Raw genomic sequence first — 15,813 nt, 5'->3', positions numbered from 1 at the left:
GTAACTTCAGTGTAACCTTGGTTAGGTCACGCTGGTACACTGACGCGTTCTTCGTTGCACTGCTTTTTGGCCGATTCGCGTAAAGCTGTGGGGCTATGGTAGATTACTACGCTCCTGACAGAGGGTACGGGTAACTCATGGCGAGTATTTTCCGTTCGTTTCTTATATAAGTAATGTGAGAATTGCGAGCGTGGCGTGATTAGGGTATAAGGTCACTGCCTGTGACAGTACCTTTTGTGTAGGTATGACTGCAGAGTGCGTGGGAACGCATGGGCCGTTCCTCGAAAATAGAAGACAATAAACAGCGATCACGAGTATGAAAGAAGACAGAGTGCGAGGTTTAAATAAGTTTGCCAGGATGTGAGTCTGATTTAGACAATATATTTAGTCGGATTACAATTTGATCAGTTTGTTCTGAACAGCGGTAGTCAGTGGGTCGATTTTTACTGGGCTGACAGTTAGTCATCTCAAGTTAGCTCATCAGCTGCTACATCAGCTAGTCGTTTTACTCTGAATCGATAATTTTTAAGATTAGTCTTAACTTTCATATCGTATACATACATCCAAATAAAACGTCAAAGCATTGACTTCTTTACCGGTTCTCTACAAGATTTTTAACGTCAATTGCGAAACACCACAATTATACAATAACTATGAATAGTTAATAACTAATAACTAATAAATTATACAATAATTTTACAAGTACACAGGCTTTCTAGAAATTGTAAAACCTTTGTTCTTCTGTTTCTTTTACGTATCGCGTGCAATTTTATGTTTACACAGTTATGTGCATAAAGAGCTTCCAGTCCGTTTACAAATAAATAAATAAATAATTAAGGAACAATACGTGGAAATTGAGGTGTGTGTGAATTGTGTATGTTAATGTAATATATGAAACAAGAAAGAACAAAACGAAAGTGATTTGGCATAGGTCTTCTCAATAGTAAGAGCATAGTGTGAGCATATGATTGCGATCATTATTACATTTAACTCATTAATTACATTTAAACTTAATATTTGTATTTGATAATCTTTGTAATTAAATGAAGAATTGTTCTTATTATTAATATTTCATCCACCACTAACGCAATATTCCCCTCAAAGCCATCATCAACCGACAAATTTTCTAACCAGTCATTTCACTGGCTACATTCCATTTATTTATTAACAAATTATTATCTTTGCACGTTCTAATTTTAAGAAAGAAAATTATATATATCCATAACAACGTCCCATTAATTTCAGAGTTCTCCCCAAACTGATCACGCGATAATTTTCGCTGTATCCTCCCGGATATTAAAACCACCCCCGATAAGAAGACACTCCCTGCGACTCCACGCGTATTCGTATATCACGAAATGCAAATCTCTAGCTACTTTCTCGACCCCGGTAACCGACTCGAATCGTCGAAGAAATACATCGAGATCTTCCCTCGCGCGTTTCGGCACCCCTTGATATATCACGCTTACCCGAGTAATAACGTTACAGATGTCCGGAGCGCGCGCGAGCTAGCGGTGCAAACATTGTCGCGTTTTCGGGGTGGTTCATAGAGTCCCACGGGACGCAGTGTGGTCGAAATTTTCGGGATACGTACGATTCTGTGTCGGGGTGTCACTGTATGCTCGCAACTCCGCGCCCGGCTCGAATGTTCCGTGGAAACACGCGCGTTCGAGTTGGCTAACGAGTCGAGGGCCAACAGCGGCCCGTAATTTCGATACATCGGCGAAAATGATGGGTGAAATTGATCGGTCTCCCGTGAAAATCTGGCCTGGACGTGTATGGCAACTCGTTGGAATTTGTAGAGTAGCCGGGTTTAACCGGTCGTTGAAATATTAGTCGGGAACGAATGGTTTTTCCAGCGAAACGTTTCCCCCAATTTCTAACCGCTATCGGGGTAGTTGTAGCCCGGCCACGCGATGGATCCGGACGCGGAATAAGGGAGAAATAGTTTGTGTATCGCGAAATTCCCTGCACGCGATTCGATCTCCGAGAACTATGTCGCGGTGGAAGCAACGGGGAATGGAATCCGGTAAATTGCTGGAAAATACGCTGCACGCCGCCAGTCCAATTCGGCGGGAAGTTTAAAAACCGTCGCCGTGGAAAGTTTCTCTTAATTAAACGCTGGCCAGACGCGCAGCGACCGCGGAATTTCATTAACGTCCCGGCCCATCTAAGGAGACGAATTCCTTCGAATTAAGGCGAAGGAGCTGTCGAAACTATTTTTGACGGGAAATAAATCGTCGATGGAACGCGATTCGTGTAACGATCGACGCGTTATACCGCGCAATTCCACGAAATTTCCACGAGTTTGAACGTAATCTTAAGAGAAGAATCCTCGTAAAGCCGATTGGTCGACGATCGCGGCAGATTCGTCAGAGTCGTAGACGAAAGCGTGGAAATCTCTGACGGAAGGCAGCCAAGCTCTGCGACGTCGATTACGGTCGACTTTACGAGAGCTTCCATCGACGTGCTTCTTCCACCGTAATGGTTTAACGCGGCAATTCCGCTGTTTACGTTTAGAGCGAAGATGAACGAGATGGAGCAGATCCCTGAAGGCTGAGAGCGAGCGGATCCTCGATATGACCGGTTGGAGAATGCGGCCGACTGCATCGGCGCTCGGCGTCATCGCCATTGTCTCCGTCATGATCACTGCCACGCCGTCAGGTGAGTTTCCGCCATGTTTCGCTATTTTTCCTCGTGTCTTTCATCTCGCGGTGTAAAATCTAGCTATTCTTCTCCGCGCGATGAAACCTTCGACCTCTTCTATATTTTTAAAAATTGTACCAGTTTTCCATCCCCTGATTATTAATTTTAAATTAAAATATCATAACGCGCGTAATTCTTTTTGCCATTTAATCATTTCACCCCTGCAGACGTTCTATGACGTCACGATATAATATGCATGCTGAACTACGGACGTAATAAAACATGCATAAATTTCGAAATTGTTGGAGCTTGGAAAGTTTTGTCTGAATGTCCTGCCATCTTTTAGGATAAGAGAGAAATTTTGTTCAATTTGTTAAATTAATTCAGGTCAGGGCGTTTGCTACTCATTTCATAACTCTTCAAGGAGTAAGGGGTTTACTCTCAATGACCGTTGTGTAAAATTTGAAAAATTTATAATGGAATACAGGACGGGATAATTTTGTAGGATTTCTGACAGAGATCTACGCGTTTAATAAACAACATCTCCTGTTTAATAACAAAACAGGTTTATGTATCTAAAATATTACACTGAGTTTCTCTCAATTCTAACTCCCGAGCATACGATTCTTTATTCACTACGTCTCGACTACACACATTCTGCCTTCTACCTTCTCCGCGCCCTAGCACGCTTATTTAAAATCTAACATGTAACCTCGCCTTTGGTGAGTCAGGTACAATCCATTTGGTGTCGTTTCGTTTCTTGCCTGGCGTAGTAGTGCTTCCCATTCATTGTAAGTTAACTCTGAGATAACATTTCTTTCGCCTTTTGGATGTCTTACGCCTATGTTAACGTATCTCGTTACCGAACTTGGAAGTAGTAGTTTTAGGAGTGTCATAGAAGAGTGGGTATTACTAGCGAGAGTGTAGGCGGAACAAGTGAAATACCCTTCTTGTTCCGCAGCCGAACGAGATGACTTCTTTTCAGCCACGCAGAGTACTTCGGACACTCGGGCGCATTCCTAGACTTTCGTTCATTGCTTCCACTCGACCCAGTTGTAGATAAATATCCGTAGAATCCTTGGACGTGGTCACCCTAAACGCCTAAGTCGAAACCGATGCCGCTGTTTATTATTCCTTTGCTAGAGTCCTTCGCTGCGCGCAATCCCACACTACGATAGTCTCACTGTTTGGTACTTTGGACTTCGTGACAGTAGGGTACAAACGTATTTGGATGGTAATATGTATTACGATCACTCATTTCCTACGCAACCTGAGCCAGGTACTTCGGACACTCGGACTCATTCCTAGACTTTCGTTCATTGCTTGCACTCGACCCTGTCATAAATATCTCATCCGTAGAATCTTTGCACGTGATCACCCATCCGCCCACGCGCATTCTAGACATCGTCCTAAATTCCTAAGTCCAAACCTATGCCTCTGTTTATTATTCCTCTGCTAGAGTCCTTCGCTGCGCGCAATCCCACACTACGATAGTCTCACTGTCTGGTACTTCGGACTTCGTGACAGTGAGGTGTGACAGTAGGGTACAAACGTATTTGGATGGTAATATATATTACGATCACTCATTTCCTACGCAACCTGAGCCAGGTACTTCAGATACTCGGGCGCATTCCTAGACTTTCGTTCATTGCTTGCACTCGACCCTGTCATAAATATCTCATTCGTAGAATCTTTGCACGTGATCACCCATCCGCCCACGCGCACTCTAGACATCGTCCTAAACTCCTAAGTCGAAACCGATGTCTGTGTTTATTATTCCTTTGCTAGAGTCCTTCGCTGCTCGTGAATTTTTGTACGTCATCGCCGAAAGTATCAACAATTTTATGGCATCGAAGTTTCTCTCTTCTCACTTCTCTCCAGAATATTCGAGAGTGAGCGGATAACCGATAGACAATTTAGTTGCCTTCTTCAGCGAATCGCAACGAAGTCGGAGGATATAATTCCTACCACCCCGCCATCGGATAGGCTGTCTTCCCTATCGGTTATCGGCGGAGACGCGCAAAGTCCTGTGAATTTTCGCGACGAACGCGATTATTTACTCCGCTCGCGCGTATCGCCGCGTAAGCGATTCCGTTCGGCCGGCCGATAAACGCTTTGACCGTTTACCGTGCTCGATCGATCGGGCGAAAAAAGCACATAACGCGAAGAGAGATCACAGTTCGTCGCTTTTTATGACGCGGCCTGCCGGCCGGAAATAATCTCTAAAATTCGTTTACGCGCAAACAACCCGCCTACCGAAGATCAATCGCGGCCACGGTCGAAAATGAAACGATATTTCGATATTCCGTTCCCAGGACGCGAATCGACAACGACGTTGTCATTGATATCGAAAAAGAGAAATATTATAGTAAAAACTAAATAATAAAGTAATCTCTACATCCTAACAATATGGGGGCGATCCGTTTCCCTGTATTTTGTCCTTTGTCTCCCGTTTTCTAGAGACGTCTTGTGACCCTAAAGAGGTCAGTTCTAACCGTTTGCCCGTTTATCCCCTTGCACTATTTTCACGAGTCTGACTCGTGATGAAAATTTTAGGCCAAACTTGAATATCACGAGTCAGGCTCGTTGCTTGTTTTCATGCCAAACGTGGATATCACGAGTCTGACTCGTGATGCACATTTCAGGCTAAACGTGAATATCACGAGTGTGACTCGTTATCGACATTTCAGGCCAAACATGAATATCTCGAGTCTGACTCGTGGTCTTAATCCCAGGGTAGTGCAAGGGGTTAGTGAACATCTATACATTTTTTCCACCGTTTCCACTGACTACTATTCCTTTGCGTTATAACCACTTAATAAGAAATATTCGTACCTGGATATCGCGATCCCCGAGAATCGACTCTCCTTTCTCGATTACTCGATCTTTCAGAATTTAGTCCGGTCTGGAAGCCAAGCTTCAGATGTATCTATAACTCTTCAGACTTCGCCGTTCAGCTTCCAAGTTACTCGTAACTCCTCTATGATTTTCTGCCCGTGACTTCCGGTTACCTCGACTTCCTTCGTAGAATGGTACCGTGTTTACTCCTCGCTCTCGCACGAACGAGCGTGCCAGAGTAGATCCTGAAATACGTGGGTAAACATTTACCTTCGATATCTGCAGGGTTGGCACAAGTAGTATACTCGAGGAATGCTACCTGCACCGAGAAAGAAATTATTCCTGGGTATCGTGGACCTCGGCAATCGATTCTTCCCCCACTCCTCTGGATCTCATCGATTTTTATCATTTTTCCACCCTCGTCTCGAATTTCGACCCCCAGATTTGCTTCCAAAGACTCCTCGCGAGTTGCAATCGATTTTTGACCACTCTGGGGTCCAACTTCTACACACTCGAGCTAGTCTATGGTCCTCAAACGTTCGCCATTCGACTTTAGAGCTATTCCTTACCCCTCCATGACTTTGTACCTGCGACTTCCAGTCACCTTTCCTTGCCTTGCCTTACCTCGTAGAATCGTGCCACGTGTACTCGTCTTCGTACGACTACTACGTCGACGTAGTGGAAGATCCTGAAACACAAGGGTAAACATTTTCCTTCGATATTCGCGAGATTGGCGCAAGGGGTGCGGCAAAATAAACCGGAAGAAAAGGAGTCGCGAGTAACGAGGGGAAAAACTTGGGTGGAGAGCTGGGGTGGCAAAAATAATCCGCGAAATTCTCGGGCAGCCGCAAATCCGGCAGCGGAATCGGCAAATTATGATGGATGAGCAGCGTTCTACAATTAAGCGAAGTTACGTGACCGATCGCTCGTACTTTGTCGGGTAATTACCGCAAATTAGCGCAACTTTTTCGCGCGTCCACCGCTTCTTCTGCGCGTTTTTTGGCGCCACTGCGGCGCACGCTCCTCGACGCCTAATCTACGACGTTGTTGAGGAAATTACACCGGCTTGCCGGACTTTCGTGATCCGATTCCTTGGTATCCGACAGGTTCCGAGTGTTCCGAGAATAACGAGGTGGAAACATTCGTCTTAAAGAAATTCGCAGTGTCATTTGCTAGTCACTATTTGGTCACCATTCGTGCCCATTCGCGTAGTTTCTATATGGATACCCTTTTCTAGTTTCCGATATGGTGAATTTAACTGATTTCAAATTTTGTATTTCATTTACTTTGACAGAATTTTTAAACGTTTTTTAATTCTCTTTATTTTTGCGTTAAGGAGAAAAGTCTGCGATATGGCTGACTATGAATGCGTCAGAGGCATAATTTCTTCGGGTATTACTCGGTTGTTCCGAACTCACTGTTTACCTTTGTAGGGGTCCTCCTTCAGTGTTGTTCTCGCCGTCTGGTCGCAGGTACTAGAAGGGATGAATAGGAAAGGAAGGGATGTTAGTGGACTCATCGCTAAGGCTACCTAGCAGACCCTGCTTTAGACAGGGATAATATTGGAAAATTTAGAAGTTGTATATGTAAGGAGCGAGAGGTTTTCACCAAGGACCTGCGAGAAAGACTTCGTACCTTCTTCAAATAGGAATCCATCTATCGACAAGGCTGAGAATGATGCCACCACAGCTTCCTTGCTTTTCAACATTAATTATTCTCCATGAATAATGTGTCTAATAGTATAATGTGTCTCGAAACACTTGCGAAAATATTTTCTTCGCAGAATTTTCACCTAAAAGGGAACTCTAAGGATACTCTAGACAATGGCACGCTAAATTGTGCCAAAAGCTGTTAGTTCACCCCCTTCTCCTTCTCCATACACTCAGGCTGCTTCAGGGTTTATTTCAGGGTTTCCTCGAAACACGGTCATGACACGCGCGTCCCTTGATACGGTATAATATGGTAAACGCATCGATGGGCCTCATGCGAGTCGTGCTTTCTCATCCCTGTCAACCTTTACCTTCGCTTTTACAACCCCCTTCTGTCACGACTCTCAAAACCGTGGTGAAAAAATAACGGAACGCTTCTCTTATCTTCGAGTTGCACGTGTCTGCTCGTAGATTCTTCCACTTTCCTGCGTTTTCTGCTCACGGTTATCTAGGAGCGCTGGATAAAGGTGGAACGACCGTGACAGTAGACGGAATTCCGTTCATCGCGCGAAAAGCGCAACGTCTGCTCGGGGAATAGCAAAGACTCGCGGAAAGAGTCGCGGAAAAGTCGAACAGAGTCGGGGAACATGCGAAGGAATTCTTGCTTTATCGCGTATCCGTGGAATTCGGCTGCAAACAGAGTTACGTAACCACGAGTCACGGAATTCCCGTCGCGAAATTCGCTGTTGCGATTTCAATCGACTAGGAACAGGGACGATAGCCTATCGGACGCGAATCCAGTTTAAACAATAACGCCGAGGAAAGAAAAGACGAGAGGCTGTCTTTGATCTTCCGTGAAATGTGGCCGAAAAACGAAGCTCGCGTCCTAAGTGTCCTCGTTTCTTCCAAAATCGTGCCAACATTCCTCCGACCCTTATTCTCTCCCTTTCAATGCTAACAAAAATCTCTGATACTGCTTTGTAGGGTTTTAGTCTCCACAGTCTCCGAGCTTCTTTATCTCCTGCCTCTTCTTTCGGCTTCTTTTCATTTCTCGAATTCCCGCGCGTATTCGCCGAAATGTTTGAATTACATCCCTTCATGGACGAATCCTCCCTCGACCGAGTATTACTTTCTTACGCAAGCACTTGCTGCGCCAATCTGGAGCAATCTGAACTCCAGAACGCGAAACGCTTCCTCTTCTTTCTCAAATTTTCCTTCTCAAGTGGAAATTCGTCGCGTGATCTCTAGGGCATAAGGGGATATACCTGAAACATTATTCGTGTTAGACGAGGGTTATTCGTAAACTCGAATAATTAACAACCCTCGGGATTAGGTTGCAATTTGCGCTGTACTGTGCGATGTCACAAACGAAATGTGTACGTGACACATCGCGTTATAAAGGGGTCGACTGTGCTACGTAATCAGCCACAGATTTTTCTACCCGCCATCCTGCAATCGAATGCATTCGAAAAAAAGAAAGAAAAATAAACCGATAAACTAAACACCGCATAACTAGTGACACACTTGTCCACACACTCGCTGGAAATCGAGCGAATTCGAATGCTCTTGATCGATGGTCCCTTCCATTACAGCTGACAGTGCCACATGTACTGCACTCGACTTCCATTTTATTTTTCCAACTACCAAATTCCCTCGCTGCGATGAAAACGAGTAAATCGGTGGGACAGCGGCCGGCATGGCCAACTTCCCTCTGCGGTGGCCATTAGAACGAAGTTCCGGCATGGCGATATTTTTCGAACGGAGGAGTGCAACACGGTAGGCCGAGAGACAGCGAAATTAGGCGACTGCATTGTTACCAGGGCCGGCAGCGTCTGGGATTCTTCCGGTCACCGCGACGGCCATTTCGTGCCGGAAGTGCATACCGGAGAAGACGGCCCCGCGGACGCTGGCCACGGAGGAACGCTGCGAAATTTTCATCCCCGTTATAATTTCCACGACAAATGGCGCGAGTTTCGCGCGAACGTATGGAAAGAATGCAAGATAAGACGGACTACTTCCCACGGGAATCTGCTCGTCGCGACCCTGGGTCGGAACCGGCAGGCGTTAATCGTTATGAAAAAATAGTTGTAGAATTCTTGCTTCTAGACTAGAGTCTACGTTTGAAGTCATTCGAGTCTGCTCCTGTATTCCGGACTTGTTTAAAATTGGAGGAAGATTGGGAGGACTCTTCTCCGAGAGATGGGAACCAGTGATTTTCGACCTCCCTCGTTTTGCATTCGTGGATTACTTTTTAGAATCCTGTGGGAAATTGGGGAATATATTATACGTGGGCTGGTAGTTGTAAGAGTGTTGAGTAACGAATAATTGTTACACAGGGTGTTGAGAATTTAATTTAAAATTCCGGCAGCATATTTGAGAATTATTTCAATCTTTCTTTGACATCTTTCATCTTTTCGTAGTTGACAAGCTGAGGGAAAAGATATTGGCAGAGCTATGGTACATTCGTTAGTGTTCTGTCCAATAATTGTTACACGATGTGTTGAGAACCTAATTTAAAATTCTGGCAGCATATTTGAGAATTATTTCAATCTTTCTTTGACATCTTTCATCTTTTCTTACTTGACAAGCTGAGGGAAAAGATATTGACAGATCTACGATACATTCGTTAGTGTTCTGTCGAATAATTGTTACGCAATGTGTTGAGAACCTAATTTAGAATTCTGGCAGCATATTTAAGAATTATTTCAATGTTCCTTTGACATCTTTCATCTTTTCGTAGTTGACAAGCTGAGGGAAAAGATATTGGCAGAGCTATGGTACATTCGTTAGTGTTCTGTCGAATAATTGTTACGCAATGTGTTGAGAACCTAATTTAAAATTCTGGCAGCATATTTAAGAATTATTTCAATGTTTCTTTGACAACTTTCATCTTTTCGTAGTTGACAAGCTGAGGGAAAAGATATTGGCAGAGCTACAGTACATTCGTTACTGTTGTATCGAATAATTGTTACGCAGGGAGTTGAGAACCTAATTTAAAATTTTCGCTACATATTTGAGAATCATGTTAATGTCTCTCTGACATCTTTCATCTTTTCTTTCTTGACAATCCGAAGGAAAAGATATTGGTAGATCTACGATACCTTACACACAGAGTATTGAGAACCTAATTCAAAATTCTCATGGCATATTTTAGAATTATTTCAATATCTCTTTGATATCTTTCATCTTCTTCTACTTGACAATCCGGAAGAAAGGATATCGGTAGAACTACGATATCAGTCTGATATTTCATATTTCAAAAATCAGCGAAGTCAAAGATCCCTACTTCGCATCGATGTATCTTGACATACTAGTTGAAAGTCACTGATGTAGACAATGGAAGATTGAACGTACATGAAAATGGAACGAGCCACAGCGATCAAACCTGTCTAAGATTCATCCGCTGCGTATAAGAGACTATTTCTGCGCTGCAGTAGTACAGCCAGAAAATTGTCAGACGTCCTCCGCAAACTTCGCTCCGGAGCTAATAACGAACACGTTACACCATTCTGAAACCGATCTTCATACATTCCGTACATCCTTTTTCCTCCCAGCAAAATGCACTCGTAGATCCAGTTTTCTAATTCCGAATATCACGCGCGTATCGCAATTTTCATTAACCCCGTGTCGCGTAGCGGCAAAAACGAGCGCGGCAACGGAGATAGGATGAAAACAGAAATTCGAGGGTAACAAATCGTCCGTACGTGGTAGATGGAGGGGGGAGAGTGAAAAAATGAGTCGATACCCGAGCTACCTGGCGCGACTGCGGAAAAAGAGACGCGGTTCGGGTCGCTCGCGAGATATCCATTTCGACGTAAAATTACAAATGGCGGGTATCTCGGTTGAAAGTTCTCGTGAAAAGTATAGAGCGTGTAGCGGAGCCGCCCGAGGGCTGCGATATTCTCTCCTCTCCTTGTTATCCGGACTCGAGTCACGCGCCGCACAGAGACAGAGTTACATATTCATAGAACGCAAGAACCGGGTCGCTTTCGCGCGATGATAAAACGTCATTTTCCGATGGGTACTAAAAAATGCATCGACGGCTGGGTGTAACAACGGGCATTCGGGCGCGGCGAAATGTCGGCGGTGGAAAAACGCGGTTGAAGATGTTGGACCACGGGGAAGGGTAGAGGAGATTCCGCTCGTAACGAAAGCCGGCGCTCGAGGAACACGTTTTGGGAAACTTTTCGGATCGATCGGCGCGGAAACGCGGTATTCCCAGCCTTCGAGTATATATAGATATCGGTACATACGAATCTACTCGACTCCGCTCGAGTATATGCGCCCACAACGGTGCAATCTTGGATTCGATGCAAATCGAAAAATAGAGGTATTCTTGGGCAAATAGATTCTTCCGCGAGAACTATTCGTGCACGAGAGTCGGAACTTCCGGAAGCCTCTCTACCCCCGCGATCCCACCGTTCGTCTCGTCGATCATTCAATTACGACAGCCACGAGAAATTCCGTCGTCGACCCCGAGTATCACCGGTCCCGACCCTGCCGTTTCTCACGCCGGAAATGAAGCGACGACCGGATGGAGAGGTCGATGGAGAACACGTCCGGCTCACCTGCCCCCTTTTTTCTCTGCCGCAGAGGCGGACAGCGGCGCCATCAGCGAGCCCAGTATCAATCATCCCGAAGTGGACGAGGAGGAGCGACGCGTTCTGGAGGACGAGAAGAGCTCGAACCGAAGCATCGTCGATGATCTAACCGCGGTTACGCTTCGTACTCGCGTAGATGACACTGCCAGCGAGGGTCCAGGGACCGAAGCCTCTCGGATGGTCACCACGGATCACGGAAATCTCGCGAACGTTTCGCGGATGGAGAACGAGATCGTGGACGAGCCGCAGAGGGATCAGAGCGACGCGTTATCGGTCGCAGTGGCGCCGAACGACGTGCTCGAGCTGGAAGTCGGACAGGCAGAACGCAACAGTGCTGAGAACAGGGTGCGTCACGCGAGCAAGACTCTGATGGCGTCGACCCGACCGGATCGAGCGGACATGGCGTCGAGCATCGGCCCAGTGGAGGCCCCGATGCCTGGTTCGAGAGACGAGGATGATTTGGACGACGTCCAGGTGGACGACGAGGCCATATCGAACGTGGTGTGGAAGATAGACGGATCTGGCGCGAACAAAGCACTCAGAGACGAGTCGGTTGGCTTCACGACTGCGTCCATCCGCTGGACCATCGTGACAGAGGTGAGACCGATCGAGCAGAAGAAGCAGGAGGATATCAAGGCGATCTCGTTCCAAGTGCCCGCGGCTGCCGTGAAGGCGACCAAAGATGGTGACGAGCAGCAGCAGCAGCAGCAGGAGAGAAACGTCTCGCAGCCGAAGAAGGATCATTCCAGACCGGTGAACAATCTTCTGCTGACCGGCGATAAGTCGACGAAAGTGTTCTACGAGATCAAGCCGTCGATCAAGACCGAAATGGAGGGCGATCCGAGTACCAGCAGCACCCCGAAGCCACTGTTGGGCAGGAAGTTCGTGCTGCCGAGCGTTGACAGCGCTTTCGGCAAGTTCGGACCCTACTTCGAGAAGGACGATCAGGAGATGAATATCACTGCCAGGATAGGTACCACGATTCTACTTGACTGCGAGATCGGCATGCTTCGTAACAAGGAGGAGGTAATTCGTTTTCTTCTGTAGTAGAACCAACCTCGTGTTTCGTTCTACTCTTCTTGTTTGTCACCATTTCGTACAGAGTGGTAGAAGGAAACAGGAGGAGATATAGAAATATTTCTTACAATTTTCTTGCATCTTTTTATCGAAGACAGAGATTCGAATGGCAATTGAAGGTTTTCGTCTTTCGTTTCTGTATCAAAACGAAACACGAAATTTGTCGCTTTGCAAAAGCGTAAATTTATCTACTTCGCGTGCCTGTGCCATCGTCGTTGGCCTTTGCGGTGCCTTTATTATCCCGCTGCTTTCACGACAATGGCGGCGGTGGCTGATGCTAGTCGCGAAAGAGGGCGGCCGATGTCATGATGAAAAACCGGCTGCAACGCTCTTGTTATATTTTTATGATCTCCGTGTCGCGCGATAAAAAGGTGCCGCGATGATGAAGCCGGAGAGGCGAGAACGTGGATCGATTTCGTGCCTTTCCGCCGGCTGAATTTCCCTTTCGGGACTCGATGCATGCTATTATAAAATGGAATAAAAGGAAAATATCGTGGCACGTGAAACCGGGGCAAAAACCCTCGCCGTTCGTTATTGTTTTATCCACTTCGCGTCCTCTTTATTTTTCTATTCCATTACGGACTTTGGTCCGGCAGCGTGGACCCGCGCGTCACAGCCTCTCTTCGAATTTATTCGATCGCGTCAAATTAGAGCGCCCCGTGATCGATGACAGCGAGGGAAAAGGATTACTCGAAAACCCGAAATTCGAATACCGAAGTCACCAAAATAACATAGGTAACATTTCTTTACCTTACTCTTACGCCATTTTTTCTTCTCGACGCCTCAAAAATCCGCGAAAATCAGCACGCTGTAATTCAAACGCTTTCCGTGTTAAACGAATCACGCATTAGCGGAAAACGCGATGGAAATTCGGAAAAATTCGAGGAACTTCGGGAAATTTCTGAAAATCGGGTAATTTCAGGGAAATTTTGGGAAATCTTGGCCAATCGTATCTAATCGGAGAAGTTCGGAAAGCTTTGGGAAATTGGGAAATTTTGACCGATCGTATCTAGTCGGAAAAGTTCGGAAAGCTTCGGGAAATTGGGAAAATTTAGGGAAATTTCGGGAAATCTTGGCCGATCGTATTTAGTCGGAAAATTCGGGAAGCTTCGGGAAATTTCAGAAAATCGGAAAACCCGGAAAATGTCGGGAAATTTCAAAAATCGGAAAATTCTGGAAAATTCAGGGAAACTTCGGGAAACTTCGGGAAACTTCGGGAAATTTCGGGAAATCTTAGCCGATCGTAAGTATCTCGTCGGAAGACACAGCAATTAATCACGAATGAAGCCAACGAGCGGGAAAATGAGATCGGAAACGGCGAAGATTATAATTGCAAACACGATTCGTTAGCGTCTTCGCGGCACAGTCGGGCGTAAAGGTATCAATTTTCTCGCGTTGTGATCAGAACAGAGGGTTAAACAGGAAGGACGCGGGGGTGGAGTAAGAGAAACGTCGCTTGGGACTGCGGATGGATTCATATTCGGCGGCATACGTAATACGATGTCGTTTTCGCGAACGATCATAGCAGACAACGAGAAGAAGCGACACCCGTCGATACGCCTGGAGAATATCAAGCGAGTAGCAACGGCGTTACTCCAGCCAGCGCGAATTTAATCGCGATACGAAGCAAGCGGATCGGCCAGCTCGCGCCTCTCTCTTGGAAATTCCGTCGCGATGGCTAAACGTCGTGGCGTCGTGGTTTTTGATAAGCGCGAAAAACGCTGTCGTAAATCCGTCAGTGGAGATACTTATGGTCCGCTGATGAGGAGAGTAACGGGATGAAAGGAGGTGGTAGGTAAATGGAGTGGTTCTCTCGCGTTGCCTCACCCCATCGTTAACAGCGTACACTGACATGGTAGCAGCATGCGTTATTTCTTCTTTTAATTTTATTCTCTTAAAACAGACGAGATTTGTTCGTTAATATACAATGGAACACTTCCGATTAATTATAAACTTTTATTAATTATGCCACTTTTATCTCGCGTTACTTGTCGCTTTATCCTACTTAGTTTCAGAGAACGTACCTTTGATACGCGGTGCGATATAATTCTACTAGTCCTGGAAAAAATTTTCGGCTTAACACGATAACGCGAAATTATTTATAATTAATTTTCAAGTCTAGAATGATATAAACTATATAAACTTTTGTTTATTATCGAGGAAGAAATAATTAAGTTTGGACAATAGCTTCTTGAAAGGGGTAGTATTTATGGATTGAATAATTTCAGTCATTGTACAAAAGATTTGCAATTTTTCTTTTTTCTTTTTCTTTTTTTTATTACGTTACGTCTAAAGTTCAATATCGCTTCCTATTTTCGCTTATCTTCTCTCGTAATTTCTGATAATCGTATTTGTACGCGCGACACTGTCACTCAAGATTACGTTAGCGCGGCTATAATTCTATAACGAATCAGTCCTCGTCGATAGACAGTATCATCTCTCTCTCTTCTTTGAGCGAAGTTCCGCACACAGAGCGGAATTGTGGCAGTTATCGACGCTAATTCCGCGCACACCTGGCCGCGTACGCGTGTCGCCGCCATCGCGACGCTTATTGCGTTTCGACACCGCTATTCAGGCTCGTTCGCAGTCGATTAATTAACAAATCCAGCCCGGATTCCGCGGGACATTTGCATAAAACGTTGTTCGTTTAACGACGTATAATTTCGCCGGGTTTTCACGACCGGTAGGTGTAACCGAACGAACGGGAACGATAGCCACGGAACGATTATCGAGTATATTTGGCCGAACACGTTGGCGCGATGTCAACGCGGAGCGTTGTTGTTTGATCGATTAGCGAGCTCGCCGATACGACCCTCGGCCGATGAAATCGTATCGCTTTCAAAAGGAAAATCACATCGACGGACGGTCAACGTTATTGTTTTACAACGGACGACGGGGTAAAAGGCCGTTCGATGTTCGCCGAAAGAGCAGCGCGGTTCGGTGTCGGAAAATATCCTGGCCAACTCTGTCCTTAACTCTGTTTAAACTCGGAATTTTAACGA

The 15,813-nt window shown here is 45.6% G+C and overlaps 1 protein-coding gene across 1 annotated transcript in view; it reads left to right on the top strand.

The window, feature by feature from the left end:
- Positions 1 to 2,579: 2,579 nt before the first annotated feature.
- LOC108555056 (uncharacterized) overlaps positions 2,580 to 15,813 on the top strand; it is a 51,937-nt gene continuing 38,703 nt past the window's right edge. Inside the window, exons 1-2 of the mRNA XM_017910540.1 lie at positions 2,580 to 2,664; positions 11,727 to 12,760. Of these exons, the coding sequence (XP_017766029.1) occupies positions 2,580 to 2,664; positions 11,727 to 12,760 (1,119 nt within the window). The remainder of the gene's footprint in view (positions 2,665 to 11,726; positions 12,761 to 15,813) is intronic.

Source organism: Eufriesea mexicana, unplaced genomic scaffold, assembly GCF_001483705.2.
Source record: "Eufriesea mexicana isolate 0111107269 unplaced genomic scaffold, ASM148370v2 scaffold106, whole genome shotgun sequence".
NCBI lineage: Eukaryota > Metazoa > Arthropoda > Insecta > Hymenoptera > Apidae > Eufriesea > Eufriesea mexicana.
The sequence above is the reverse complement of the archived record's forward strand: the minus strand, read 5'-3'. Positions and strand labels throughout refer to the sequence as shown.